Source organism: Oncorhynchus nerka, linkage group LG13 (assembly GCF_034236695.1).
Source record: "Oncorhynchus nerka isolate Pitt River linkage group LG13, Oner_Uvic_2.0, whole genome shotgun sequence".
Classification (NCBI taxonomy): domain Eukaryota; kingdom Metazoa; phylum Chordata; class Actinopteri; order Salmoniformes; family Salmonidae; genus Oncorhynchus; species Oncorhynchus nerka.
The window spans coordinates 42,499,880-42,514,944 of record NC_088408.1 but is presented as its reverse complement, the minus strand read 5'-3'; the positions used below and the strand labels follow the sequence as shown (position 1 = coordinate 42,514,944).

The 15,065-nt window shown below is 40.9% G+C and overlaps 1 protein-coding gene across 2 annotated transcripts in view; it reads right to left on the bottom strand.

Moving 5' to 3' along the window:
* Positions 1 to 3,944: 3,944 nt before the first annotated feature.
* Positions 3,945 to 15,065, bottom strand: part of prkacba (protein kinase, cAMP-dependent, catalytic, beta a) — a 31,262-nt gene continuing 20,141 nt past the window's right edge. For both annotated transcript variants that reach the window (XM_029677053.2, XM_029677051.2), the window contains exons 5-10: positions 14,588 to 14,670; positions 14,286 to 14,412; positions 13,985 to 14,080; positions 13,721 to 13,843; positions 13,243 to 13,407; positions 3,945 to 12,909 (exon numbers count right to left, since the gene is read on the bottom strand). In XM_029677053.2, coding sequence (XP_029532913.1) covers positions 12,784 to 12,909; positions 13,243 to 13,407; positions 13,721 to 13,843; positions 13,985 to 14,080; positions 14,286 to 14,412; positions 14,588 to 14,670 — 720 coding nt within the window. In that variant the 3' untranslated portion in view covers positions 3,945 to 12,783. The remainder of the gene's footprint in view (positions 12,910 to 13,242; positions 13,408 to 13,720; positions 13,844 to 13,984; positions 14,081 to 14,285; positions 14,413 to 14,587; positions 14,671 to 15,065) is intronic.

Here is a 15,065-nt window from a genome sequence, read left to right as displayed (position 1 = left end):
CAGATCCATACCACATTGGGTGAGGCAGTTGACGTCAGAAGTTTACATACAAATTAGCCAAATACATTGCTGACATTTAATCCTAGTAAAAATTCCGTCTTAGGTCAGTTAGGAACACCACTTTATTTTAAGAATGTGAAATGTCAGAATAATAGTAGAGAGAATGATTTATTTAACATTTTATTTATTTCATCACATTCCCAGTGGGTCAGAAGTTTACATACACTCAATTAGTATTTGGTAGCATTGCCTATAAAATTGTTTAACTTGGGTCAAATGTTTCGGGTAGCCTTCCACAAGCACAATATTATATGAGATTGAGGTCAGGGCTTTGTGATGACCACTCCAATACATTGACTTTGTTGTCCATAAGCCATTTTGCCATAACTTTGGAAGTATGCTTGGGGTCATTGTCCATTTGGAAGACCCATTTGCGACCAAGCTTTAACTTCCTGACTGATGTCTTGAGATGTTGCTTCAATACATCCACATATTTTCCTCTCTCATGATGCCATCTATTTTGTGAAGTGCTCTAGTCCCTCCTGCAGCAAAGCACCCCCACAACATGATGCTGCCAACCCCGTCCTTCACGGTTGGGATGGTGTTCTCGGCTTGCAAGCCTCCCCCTTTTTCCTCAAAACATAACGATGGTCATTATTTTTTTACCTTTATTTAACTAGGCAAGTCAGTTAAGAACAAATTCTTATTTTCAATGACGGCAAAGGAACAGTGGGTTAACTGCCTTGTTCAGGAGCAGAACGACATATTTGTAACCTTCCGGTTACAAGTCTAATGCTCTAACCACTAGGCTACCTGCCGCCCCGGCATTATGGCCAAACAGTTCTGTTTTTGTTTTATAATTTCTCCAAATAGTACAATCTTTGTTCCCATGTGCAGTTGCAAACCGTAGTCTGGCTTTTTTTATGGCGGTTTTGGAGAGGAGGCTTCTTCCTTGCTGAGAGGCCTTTCAGGTTATGTCAATATAGGACTCATTTTGCTGTGGATATAGATACTTTTGTACCGGTTTCATCCAGCATCTTCACAAGATCCTTTGCTGTTGTTCTGGGATTGATTTGCACTTTTCACACCAAAGTGCGTTCATCTTTAGGAGACAGAACGCGTCTTCTTCCTGAGCAATATGACGGCTGCGTGGTCCCATGGTGTTTATACTTGCGTACTATTGTTTGTACAGATGAACGTGGTACCTTCAGGCGTTTGGAACTTGCTCCCAAGGATGAACCAGATTTGGTTGATTTCTTTTGATTTTCCCATGACGTCAAGCAAAGAGGCACTGAGTTTGAAGGTAGGCCTTGAAATACATCCACAGGTTCACCTCCAATTAACTCAAATTATGTCAATTAGCCTATCAGAAGCTTCTAAAGCCAAAGACATAATTTTCTGGAATTTTCCAAGCTGTTTAAAGGCACAGTAAACTTCTGACCCACTGGATTTGTGGGTGAAATCCACAAATCCACAAAGTGAAATAATCTGTCTGTAAAAACTTGTTGGGCAAAAATACTTGTGTCATGCACGAAGTAGATATCCTAACCGACTTGCCAAAACTATAGTTTGTTAATAAATTTGTGGAGTGGTTGAAAAATGAGTTTTAATGACTCCACCTTAAGTGTACGTAAACTTCCGACTTCAACTGTACATATGGATGAGCGATGTCAGAGCGGAACGGACTAAGATACAGTAGAATAGTATTGGAAAAAAACAGTATATACGTATGAGATGAGTAATGCAAGATATGTAAGCATTATTAAAGTGACTAGTGTTTGATTCCTTAAAGTAGCCGGTGATTCATAGTCTATGCCTATAGGCAGCAGCCTCTAATGTGCTAGTGATGGCTATTTAACAGTCTGATGGCCTTGAGATAGACACTGCTTTTCAGTTTCTCAGAGGCTCTGTTGTGCCTTCTTCACAACACTGTCTGTGTGGGTGGTCCATTTCAGTTTGTCAGTGATGTGTATGCCAAGGAACTTAAAGCTTTCCATCTTTCCTGTCGATGTATGTAGGGGGTGCACCCTCTGCTGTTTCCTTTCGTCCACAATCATCCCCTATGTTTTGTTGAGTGAGAGGTTGTTTTCCAGGCACCACTCTCCCAGAGCCCTCACCTCCTCCCTGTAGGCTGTCTCATCATCGTTGGTAATCAAGCCTACTACTGTTGTGTTGTCTGCAATTGAGTTGGAGGCGTGCTTGGCCACGCAGTCATGGGTGAACACGTGGAGCCGGTTCGGTCATCATGTAAGGATGACATGGGTGTAAACACAGGTTGTAACATAGAAACAAAATGGACAGGGACAATGATTTAATGTTAGAGATGTCACAACCTGGACAACTGCTGACCCTAGAGAAAAACCTAAGGAAATTGAATTGGGGAAGATGTCTCCCTCTATTTTGAGAAACACTGAACAAAAACTTCCAATACATAAAAAAAATTTAAAAAGTCAATTGAAACAATTTCATTAGGCCCTAATCGATGGATTTTACCACTGGGAATACAGATATGGATTTGATGATAACAGACACCATTTCTTTTTTTTACAGGTAGGTGTGTGGATTAGAAAATCAGTCAGTATCTGGTGTGACCACCATTTACCTCATGAGGTGCAACAGACACATCTCCTTCGCATAGAGTTGATCAGGCTGTTGGTTGTGGCCTGTGGAATGTTGTCCCACTCCTCTTCAACGGCTGTACGAAGTTGCTGGATATTGGCAGGAACTGGAACATGCTGTCATACACGTCAACCCAGAGCATCGCAAACATGCTTAATGGCTGACATTTCCGTTGAGTATGCAGACCATGAAAGAACTGGGACATATTCAGCTTCCAGGAACTGTATACAGATCCTTGTGACATGGGACTGTGCATTATTATGCTGAAACATGAGGTGATGGCGGCAGATGAAAGGCACTACAAAGGGTCGTCAATAAATGCAATGGTGTTCATTATCCTTAACTTACGCCTGCCCATAACATAACCCCACCATGGGCCACTCTGTTCACAACGTTGACATCAGCAAACCGCTCGCCCACACGACACCATACACGCTGTCTGCCATCTGGTACAGTTGAAACCAGGATTCATCAGTGAAGAGCACACTTCTCCAGCGTGCCAGTGGCCATCGAAGGTGAGCCTTTGCCCACTGAAGTCAGTTACGAGTGGCACAGCAGTCTAAGGCACTGCATCTCAGTGCTAGAGGCGTCACTACAGACCATGGTTCGATTCCAGGCTGTATCACAGCCGGCCATGATTGGGAGTCCTATAGGGCAGCGCACAAATGGCCCAGCGTCGGGTTAGGGTTTGGACGGGGTAGGCTGTCATTGTAAATAAGAATTTGTTCATAACTGACTTTCCTAGTTAAATAAAGGTTAAATTTAAAAAACGACGCCAAACTGCAATCAGGTCAAGACCCTGATGAGGACAACGAGCACGCAGAGGAGCTTTCCTGAGAGTTTGACAGTTTGTGCAGAAATTCTTTGGTTGTGCAAACCCACAATTTCATCAACTGTCCTGGTAGCTGGTCTCAGACAATCCCACAGGTGAAGAAGCCGAATGTGGAGGTCCCGGGTTAGCGTGGTTACATATGGTTGTGAGGCCGGTCGGACATACTGCCAAATTCTCTAAAATGTTCAAAGGGCCTTATGGTAGAGCAATGAACATTAAATGATCTGGTAATAGCTCTGGTGGACATTCCCGCATTCAGCATGCCAATTTCAGGCACCCTCAAAACTTTACATCTGTGGCATTGTGTTGCGTGACCAAACTGCACATTTTAGTGGCCTTTTATTGTCCCCAGCACAAAGTACATTTGTGTAATGCAGTTTAATCAGCTTCTTGACATGCCACATCTGTCAGGTGGATGGATTATTTTGGAAAAGGAGAAATGCTCACTAACAGGGATATCAACAAATGTGTGCACAAAATGAAAGAAACAATCTTTGTGTATATATAACATATCTTTAGTTTCAATTCATGAAACATGGGACGAACATTTTACATGTGGCATTTATATTTTTGTTAACAATTTGTAACAATCACATATGGCCCTTACACTTTTAAATTAAAGGTTCATAAATGTCAGGATTTTCATGAAAATACACCTCAAACGTCAAATCAGTGAACAATTCCTTATAGCATACTTTTGGTGAAAGATTGGAAGAAAACAGGTAGCCTGTGAATTATCTATACAACCTTAACATGAATTACTTGCATAAAATCTGGTTTCATATTAAAACAAGAAAATAATCTCAAATTTGTGCACAACGTCAAGGTGAAACCAAAAAAACAAAGACATTTCACATAATGAATGTTATTTCCAAGCATATAAGTAAGAGTAATGTTAATGTGATATTCAACAACAAAAAAACATGACATCCAGCCTTTATTAAAACCTTAATGTCCATGAATGTCACTGCAGCATTTATTGCATACAGAATCTCTTCAGTCAAATTATATACAAAATATATTTTAAGAAATAAATGTATTACAGTGACATCTTTTGTTCCATAAAATCTGTTACAGCAAATGTTGTTATACTTCTCTAGCAAACAAGTAAATATGGGTGGGAAAAAGTGGCCTTCTAAATGACATTGTGCAACATATCCCAAAAACTAAATACAGCGATTTTTCATATTATGGCCTATACTGGTATGCTTGTGACTATAAATTAGTTCTACATTGAAACAATTTTCATCTGCAAGGAGTGTCAGGTAGCTCAGGAAATAGTGCCTTAATTTACAAGTAACTTTGCAACAAACATTACACACATCATTCAAACTCACAAGTTGCTGTAAATTTACCATACAGTTTTGGAAAATGGATTAACACATTCATAGAGATTGGATTGACACATGCTTAATACCCAGGATGTTAACAAGGCATAAGATTGCGAAGTAGCCTATTTCATGAAATATTATTTACCCATATATATATTAATATATTTTTTAAAAAATCAAACATACTGGGACCTATGCAAGTTTAAACATAAAAAGATATCTAATAAAATGTATCTCTAATAAGTATATATATATATAAAATAAATAGCAATTGTTCCTCTGAAATGATCTGAACAAAATGCCATATGAAAGGAGCTGAAACTCAAGAAAAAAAATTGCATGTGAAATCATGTTTTAGTTTGTGAGAATACAACATCTTCAATACCCATTCAAGGGAGTCGCTACAGTACACTGTTGTATGGAGGGAGGTAACAAATGGAAACAGACATGCAGGAGTAACAAATTATAATAGAAATGGCAGTTACACAATGTCTTCTGAGTGCTTTGCTAAATGATCATTTCAAAACAAAAAGGTGAGACTGAACCTGCCCATGTAACCAACACTGCTTCACAGACACAGCTATGTAACATCTGACAAAATTAAAGCAACTAAACCATTTACATTTGAACAGTTAAAGGAAAACATGTATTAAAAGGAAAATTCCATTGTTAATATCGTCTCAAAATGTTTTGCATGTCAGCAATGAAGTTTTCAAAATAAGTCACTTTCAAAATACAGAAATACTGCTGCATTTTGCATCATATGATGTTGCGCTTTGCATCATACCGGCTTTATTTCTGCTGACATGAAAAACATTTTGGGACTGTATTAACGGACTAATGAAACAAATACCAAAATATATTTTTTCCTTTAATTCAAAACAACTATAAGCTTCTGCAGTTTTTGGATGTGCTACCAAAAAGACAACCTATTGTATAGAGCAGGGATTCTCAAGCTTTTTGGGTCCAGGGACCCGTTTTGTGACAGCAAATTATATCAACCTCATAAATCAGAACAACTTGAGTGCGATAAAAATGGCCTAAAATGAGTTTTACTTGGAGTATGTTTACATGCACACTAATAATTTGAATTTAAACTGCTTATGACAGAAGGCCGAGTATGGCATTAGTCTGGTAAATAAACACTTACTCTGCTTATCTGTGTAAGGTCATAATCGAAGTCAGCACACGCAGAATAAAACACCTGGTTTTCAGAGAAATCTTTCAAATAATTAGGACATTTAAACATCTTAATTGACGTTTCAGAGGTGTATTTAATCTGACATGAGCAAGTACTGGGTAGCTTAAGCTTCCCTGTTATGCACGTGTGAAGTGAGTTCGGATAAACTGAAAGTATGCATCTTGAAGTTCACATTCAAATTTACCATACACATATCCGTACTCAGAATCAAATTGTCTTCGCAAAAATAACATGGTCAGTGTGGTAGAACGTTTGTGAATGGCGATTTTCTGCATTTATCCAAAGTCCAGATGTGTCCATGTAAACAGCAAAATCGTTCTTGCAAAGTACGTAAACGTTATAAACAAACTATTATATTAACCTCACTATTCACAATAATCTGATTGTGTGCATGTAACCGTGCTCGATGACGACTGCAGTGGACGAACCGTCTCAGCCCGGGGAACTAACATTTAAAAAGGTCCGCCTCTTGCAATTGGAAAGAAAATTATCAGTTTAGGCTAATTTCTTGCCATTCCACACATTTTGCCACAGTTTTAAATCTAATATTCTGCAATTCTACACATTTTACCATGAGGCAGAGAGAAAATGTTGCAGTTTTAAAGCTACAACAGCCTTCACTCTTCTGGGAAGGCTTTCCACTAAATGTTGGAACATTGCTGCGGAGACTTGCTTCCATGCATCCACAAGAGCATTAATACGGTAGGGAACTGATGTTGGGCGATTAGGCCTGGCTCACAGTCAGCATTCCAATTCATCTCAAAGGTGTTCAATGGAGTTGAGGTCAGGGCTCTGTGCAGGCCAGTCAAGTTCTTCCACACTGATCTCGACAACCCATTTCTGTACGGCTCTTGCTTTGTGCACGGGGGCATTGTCGTGCAGAAACAGGAAAGGGCCTTCCCCAAACAGAATCGTCTAGAATGTCATTGATGCTGTAGCTTTAAGCGTTTCACTCTACTGGAAATAAGGGGTCTAGCCAGAACCATGAAAAACAGCCCCAGACCATTATTGCTCTTCCACCAAACTTTACAGTTGGCACTATGCATTCGGCAGGTAGTGTTCTCCTGGCATCTGCCAAACCCAGGTAGTGAGTGTTGCAACTGAGAACAGACCATTTTTACACGCTTCAGCACTCGGTGGTCCCGTTCTGTGAGCTTGTGTGGCCTACCACTTCAGAGGATAAGCCATTGTTGCTCCTAGACGTTTCCACTTCAAAGCACTTACAGTTGACCCGGGACTCCAGCATTGCAGAAATTTTACAAACTGACTTTTTGGAAAGGTGGCATCCTACGACAGTGCCATATTAAAAGTCACTGAGCACTTCAGTACGGGCAATTTGACTGCCAATGTTTGTCTATGAAGATTGTATGGCTGTGTGCTCGATTTTATAACACCTGTCAGCAACTGTGTGGTTCTAATTTGGGGTGTCCACATACTTTCAGATATGTAGTGTGTACACAGTGCATTCGGAAAATATTCAGGCTACTTTTTCCACATTTTGTTACGTTACAGCCTTATTCTAAAATGTATTAAATCATGTTTTTTTATTATAAATCTACACACAATACCCCATAATTAAAGTAAAAACAGGTTAAGAAATTTTTGCAAATGTATTAACATAAGTAAGTATTCAGACCCTTTGCTATGAGACACGAAATTGAGCACAGGTGCATCCTGTTTCCATTGATCATCCTTCAGATGTTTCTACAACTTGATTGGAGTCCACCTGTGGTAAATTCAATTGATTGGACATGATTTGGAAAGGTACACACCTGTTTATAGAAGGTCTCATAGTTGACAGTGCACGTTAGAGCAAAAACCAAGCCATGAAGTTGGAGGAATTGTCCGTAGAGCTCAGAGACATGATTGTGTCGAGGCACAGATCTGGGGAAGGGTACCAAAAAAATTGAAGGTCCCCAAGAACACAGTGGCCTCCATAATTCTTAAATGGAAGTTTGGAACCACCAAGAATTTCCCTAGAGCTGGCAGCCAGGCCAAACTGAGCAATCGGGGGAGAAGGGCCTTGGTCAGGGAGGTGACCAAGATCCCGAAGGACACCCTGAGCTTCAGAGATCCTCTGTGTGGATGGGAGAACCTTCCAGAAGGGCAACCATTTCTGCAGCACTAAATCAATCCGTCCTTTATGGTAGAGTGGCCAGACGGAAGCCACTCCTCACGACAGCCAGCTTGGAGTTTGCCAAAATCCACCTAAAGGATTCAGACCATGAGAAACAAGATTCTCTGGTCTGATGAAACCAAGATGGAACTCCTTGGCCAAGCATCACATCTGGAGGAAACCTGACACCATTCCTACGGTGAAGCACAGAGCTGGCAGCATCATACTGTGGGGATGTTTTTCAGCGGCAGGGACTGATGAGACTAGTCAGGATCGAGGGAAAAATGAAAGGAGCAAAGTACATTGATCCTTGAAGAAAACTAGCTCCAGAGCACTCAGGACCTCAGACTAGGGCGAAGGTTCACCTTCCAACAGGACTACGACCCTAAGCACACAGCCAGGACAACACAGGAGTGGCTTTGGGACAAGCTTCTGAATGTCCTTGAGTGGCCCAGGCTGAGCCTGGATTTGAAACCGATCGAACTTCTCTGGAGAGACTTGAAAGCAGCTGTGCAGCAACACTACCCCTCCCCAAATACAGGTGTCCCAAGCTTGTGGCGTCACACCCAAGACGACTCAAGGATTTAATTGCTGCCAAAGGTGATTCAACAAAGTACTGAGTAAAGGGTCAGAATAATTCTGTAAATGTGATAGTTTTTTAAATTTAATAAATTTGCACAAATGTCAACCTGTTTTTTGCTTTGTCATTATGGGGTATTGTGTGTAGATTGAAGAGGGAAAAAAAAATGTGAATACATTTTAGAATAAGGCTGTAACGTAACAAAATGTGGAAAAAGTCAAGGGGTTTGAATATTTCCAAATGCACTGTGTGTGAATATATATCTATATATCCACACACTACCAGTCAAATGTTTGGACACACTTACTCATTCCAGGCTTTCTCTTATTTTTACTATTTTCTACATTGTAAAATAATAGTAAAGACATCAAAAACTATAAAATACCACACATGGAATCATGTAACCAAGAAATGTTCAATCAAAATATATTTTATATTTGAGATTATTCAAAGTAGTCACCCTTTGCCTTGACAGCTTTGCACAATCTAGCCATTTTCTCCACTAGCTTCATGAGGTCGTCAGCTGGAATGGATTTCCATTAACAGGTGTGCCTTGTTAAAAGTTAATTTGTGGAATTTCCTTCCTTCCTTAATGTGTTTGATCCTATCAGTTGTGTTGTGATAAGGTAGTGGTGGTATACAGAAGATAGCCATATTTGGTAAAAGACCAAGTCCAAGAACAGCTCAAATAAGCAAAGAGAAACAACAGTCCAATACTGTAAGACATGAAAGTAAGTCAATGCGGAACATTTCAAAAACGGAGTTTTATCAAGTGCTATGATTAAATTGGCTCATGAGGACCGCCACAGGAAAGGAAGACCCAGTTCATTAGAGTTAACTGCACCTCAGATTGTTGAATTGTGAAGCATTTATTTGGGCGGCAAACACATCAACATCAACTGTTCAAAGGAGACTGCATGAAATCAGGCCTTCATGGTCGAATTGCTGCAAAGAAACCACTACTAAAGGATACCAATAGGAAGAAGAGACTTGCTTGAGCCAAGAATCACAAGCAATGAACATTAGACCGGTGGAAATCTGTCATTTGGTCTGATGAGTCCAAATGTTAAAATTCTTGTGAGACACAGAGATGTTGAATGGATGAGCGCCGCATGTGTGGTTCCCTCCGTGAAGCATGGAGGAGGTGTGATAGTGCTTTGCTGACGACACGGTTTTATTTATAATTCAAGGCAAAATTAACCAGCATAGCTACCACAGCATTCTGCAGTGATAAGCCATCCCATCTGATTTGCGCTTAGTGGGACTATCATTTGTTTTTCAACAGGACAATGACCCAACACGCCTACAGGCTGTGTAAAGGGCTTTTTGACCAAGAAGGAGAGTGATGGAGTGCAGCATCAGATGACCTGGCCTCCACAATCACCTGACATCAAAACAATTGAGATGGTTTGGGATGAGTTGGACTGCAGAGTGAAGGAAAAGCAGCCCAGCATATATGGGAACTCCTTCAAGACTGTTGGAACAACAAAAAAGCTGGTTGAGAGAATGCCAAGTGTGCAAAGCTGTCATCAAAGCAAAGGGTGGCTACTTTGAAGAACCTCAAATATAAAATATACTTGTTTAACACTTTTTTGGGCTACTACTGTACATGATTCCATAGGTGATGTCTTCACTGTTATTCTACGATGTAGAAAATAGTAATTATAAAGAAAAATCCTTGAATGAGGTGTCTACAAACTTTTGGTTACGGGCCCCCTGCAGTTCCCCACTTTGAGAACCCATGGTATACAGTAATTCTATACTGAACAAAAAGATAAAACGCAACATGTAAAGTGTTTGTCACATTTTTCATGTGCGGAAATAAAAGTTCCCAGAAGATTTCCATACGCACAAAAAGTGTATTTCAAATTTTGTGCAGAAATTTGTTTACATCCCTTTTAGTGAGCATTTCTCCTTTGCCAAGATAATCCATCCACCTGACAGGTGTGGCATATCAAGAAGCCGATTAAACAACATGATCATTACAAAGGTGCACCTTGTGCAGGGGACAATAAAAGGCCACTCGTGTCACACAACACAATGCCACAGATGTCTCAAGTTGAGGGAGAGTGCAATTGGCATACTGACTGCAGGATTGTCCATCAGAGTTGTTGCTAGAGAATTGAATAATAATTTCCCTATCATAAGCTGCCTCCAACATCGTTTTATAGAAGTTGGCAGTGCGTCCAACCGGCCTCACACCCGCAGACCACGTTTAACCACACCAGCCCAGGACCTCCACATCCGGCTTCTTCACATGCGGGATCGTCCGAGACCAGCCACCCAGATAGTTGATGAAACTGGGTTTGCACACCCAAATAATTTCTGCACAAACTGTCAGAAACAGTTTTAGAGAAGCTCATCTGCATGCTCGTCGTCCTCACCAGGGTCTTAACCTGACTGCAGTTCGGCGTCGTAACCGACTTCAGTGGTCAAATGCTCACCTTAGATGGCCACTGGCACGCTGGAGAAGTGCACTCTTCACAGCTAAATCCAGGTTTCAACTATATCGGGCAGATGGCAGACAGCGTGTATGGTGTCGTGTGGGCAAGTGGTTTGCTGGCGGTGGGGTTATGTATGGGAAGGCATAAGCTACGATCAACAAACACAATTACATTTATCGATGGAAATTTGAATGCAGAGATATCATGAGACGATCCATTATTGTGCCATTCATCTGCCGCCATCACCTCATGTTTCAGCATGATAATGCACAACCCCATGTCACAAGGATCTGTACACAATTCCTGGAAGCTTGAAATATCCCAGTTCTTCAATGGCCTGCATACTCACCAGACATGTCACTCATTGAGCATGTTTGGGATGCAGTGGATCGCTGTGTACGAGAGTATGTTCCAGTTCCTGCCAATATCCATCAACTTTGCACAGCCATTGAAGAGGAGTGGGACAAATTCCACAGGCCACAACCAACAGCCTGATCAACTCTATGCGAAGGAGATGCGTCCATTGCACTGCATGAGGCAAATGGTGGTCACACCAGACACCAGACTGGTTTTCGGATCCACACCACTACTTTCTTTTAAGGTGTCTGTGACCAACAGATGCATGCATATCTGTATTCCCAGTCATGTGCAATCAATAGATTAGAGCCTAATGAATTTATTTCAATTGACTGATTTCCTTATATGAACTGTAACTTAGTAAAATCTTTGAAATTGTTGCATGGTTTCGTTTATATTTTTGTTCAGTGTAGTTAAAGCCCATAAGTTTCCTACCCCTCTTGGGGTTGTTGTACCTTAAAATATATCATCTCACTTCATCTTAATTTGAATACAATACCTACTCGGAGGTTAAAATAAATAAAATAAAATGCCCCATGACCTGACAAGTAAAACATTGCTACAAATGATAAATGAAACTTATCACAGGTTTTTGCTTTGTAATTAGGTTTGCTTTGCTACTACTGTACCCCTCATCAAGGACTGCATGCCCATGTGACTGTGGTATTGTATTGAGTATTTTCCTTTTCTGACATCCATTTCTTTGTAAAAAGATACTGTATCTTTATATTATGCAGAAAGACAGTCTACTTCTTAAGGACAGCAAAATGTTTAGGATTATAGACTGGGCCAAGAAAGTTGAATTAAACCTAAAACAAAGACTGACGTGTAGGCCTAACACACAAGAACTGGCAAGAGTCACTAGCAAGAACTAGGAGCAACTTAAAAATCACTAAAATGTGTAATACCACCTACTATAGACAGTAACTCTTTGTGCCACTGTAAAATGGGCATTTCATTGGTTTTTGTCTTGCTTTGCAAATAATCACTTGGTTTAAAATGGAGGGGGGGATTCTTTAAAGCAACAAATGTTTTAAAAACAAAACAGGAAACAAAAGACAAAAAACGTGGTCTACCTAGTATTTTTGTGTCGCAGCACGAGGGGTGTCTGCATAATGTGCCTGTGTATACGTTTAGTGCTAACTGCACGCGAGGAGGATCATGGCAAGAAGGACCTCATTCAACCTTGTGGAATGAAGGAACTAGGCAATTGTTTTGAATGCGTCATGTCTCAGCTCCACCCTCAACAGACTGCAAAAATCCCAATACATGTGAGACCTTATGGAACGCCTGCCTCCCCTTGCTAGAATTCGGAAAACTCCTTCGCACACTTTTCTGTGTCGGACACACGGACATCCTCCTCTTCGTAGTCGTCAAAGTTGCTTGTGTCTCCTGGTCCTCTGCACTTTGGTATGAAGGGAGCTTCCACCTGAAAGGCAACAGGACAAGTGTGTGAGTGGCTCTAAAGACCACAATACAATCACAACAGCTACACATTGTTTATGTAAGGCAATCAATCTATGTTGGTGATGAGGGTTAGAGGGGAAAGCCCTGAACTCCCAACATCCTTGCCTACAAGCCTCGCAAGGCCTTTATAATACAAATGTGTTATATCTGGCAGTGTTTTTATGACTGTAAAGCTCATATTTAATTACACCTGGAATGTCAATATTTCTGGGGATACATAATGTGTTACCTGTTGTTTTTACTGTTCCAAACTAACCGTGGTTATTTCACACTTAAACTAACGATCGGGACATACCTTCCTCTCATAGATTGCGATCCAATCCGTTGTGGCAAACCACTTGTGGTTCTTGATGTCATTCACCCCATTCTTCAGGTTGCCGTAGCGCTTCGTCAGGTCCACCTGGAGCAGGTTCCTCAGCAGGTCTTTCAAGTCTGAGCTGAAATGGGAGGGGAATCGTACCTGGAACACAGGAGAGGAGTTGGGCTTTAACTGTGGAGCTTATTGTTAAAATATGGATAAAAGTCACTGGGACGATAGAAACACTCACAGCAATGTTGGCAAATAACCAGAACATCAAGGGACACCATATAGGCTAATAGCTCTGTCATTTTTGACAGTAGGGGCCGCTGCAAAATATATAGGTAAATCACCCCTGTGAAGAAAGTTTTATAGGACACTAATACGTATGCAATAGTTTTGCATAACATTCAAGAACGCATGGTGTCCGGTAACATGTCAGTCCAGACTACACATAACATCAATTCCTGCATACCTTGCCAGACACGATCTTCTCGTAGATCTGGATTGGCTGATCAGCGAAGAACGGAGGGTACCCGGCAGCCATCTCGTAGATCAGGACTCCCAGTGCCCACCAGTCCACAGCTTTGTTGTAGCCCTAGCAGAGTACAGCAGAGAAAACAATCTTCAGCGACTTTCTTTGCACATACTGTGCAAACAACTAATTCATATCTACAGGTAGGTTGCAAACAGTCAAACACACTATGTACAGCACGCTATATTGGACACGATGGCCCACCTTGCTGAGGATGATCTCTGGAGCCAGGTACTCAGGAGTTCCACACAATGTCCAGGTCCTGCCTTTTACTCTTTTGGCAAAGCCAAAGTCTGTGACCTGAAACAGACCAACAAGGGCATTAGAACCATGTAATAATAACAGTCCACATTTGCATAGGTCAAATTTGCATGGGCTGTCAACGGTAATGTGATGTCGAACCTCTCATTATTTGCTACTCAAATCTCAAGACAGAAGTCTTAGATGAGAGTTCATAGACAACAAATGCGGATATGCTTTGGTTTGGATATCGCTGTATCTGTACCTGGATGTACCCTTGGTGATCAATGAGAAGGTTTTCAGGCTTCAGGTCTCTGTAGATAAGGTCTAGCGAGTGGAGGTACTCAAAAGTGAGTACTATCTGAGCTGCATAAAATCGTGCGTGATGTTCACTGAAGACAGAAGAAAAATGTAAGTTGACGTGATGTCAAACGGGTGAAAAAAAATGAAACCAAAGACAACAGAGCACAATACCTTATAATTCATAGATTGTGCCCATTATTTTGTATCTCAAGTATACAGACATACCAGGGCTATGAACATGGTGTCAAAACTTTTTCAATTCACCTGAACCTCCCGATGCGTCTCAGATGCGAGAACATTTCTCCTCCTGGAACGTACTCCATCACCATGTAGAGGTTGGAGTTATCCTATGGTTCAAATAAAGTTAGAACACACACACTTACCGTGGGTTGAAATTGATACGATATTTTTTGTCAAAATGTACAAGGACTATTCCAACATATTTGCAAGTAGAACGATAAATTACAATAAATATTGGAATTAGATATTGCTATAAATAATTAACACAGCCGTTCACAAAGGAAAGATGTTACTGCAGCAGATAAGCAACCTCTGTTGCTGGGTGGGATGGGAGGAAAGCTTTCTTTTGGGAGGTGGGTCAGGGTTATCTTTGTATGCATTTATTTGATTGTTTTTGGACCTGTAAACCCCCCTCTGGAAAAGAAATTACCAAAATAAAGTTGGTCACCAACTTTTTTACGATAAATTATTTTGGGGGGGGAGTTGCGTTATGGACAAAAAG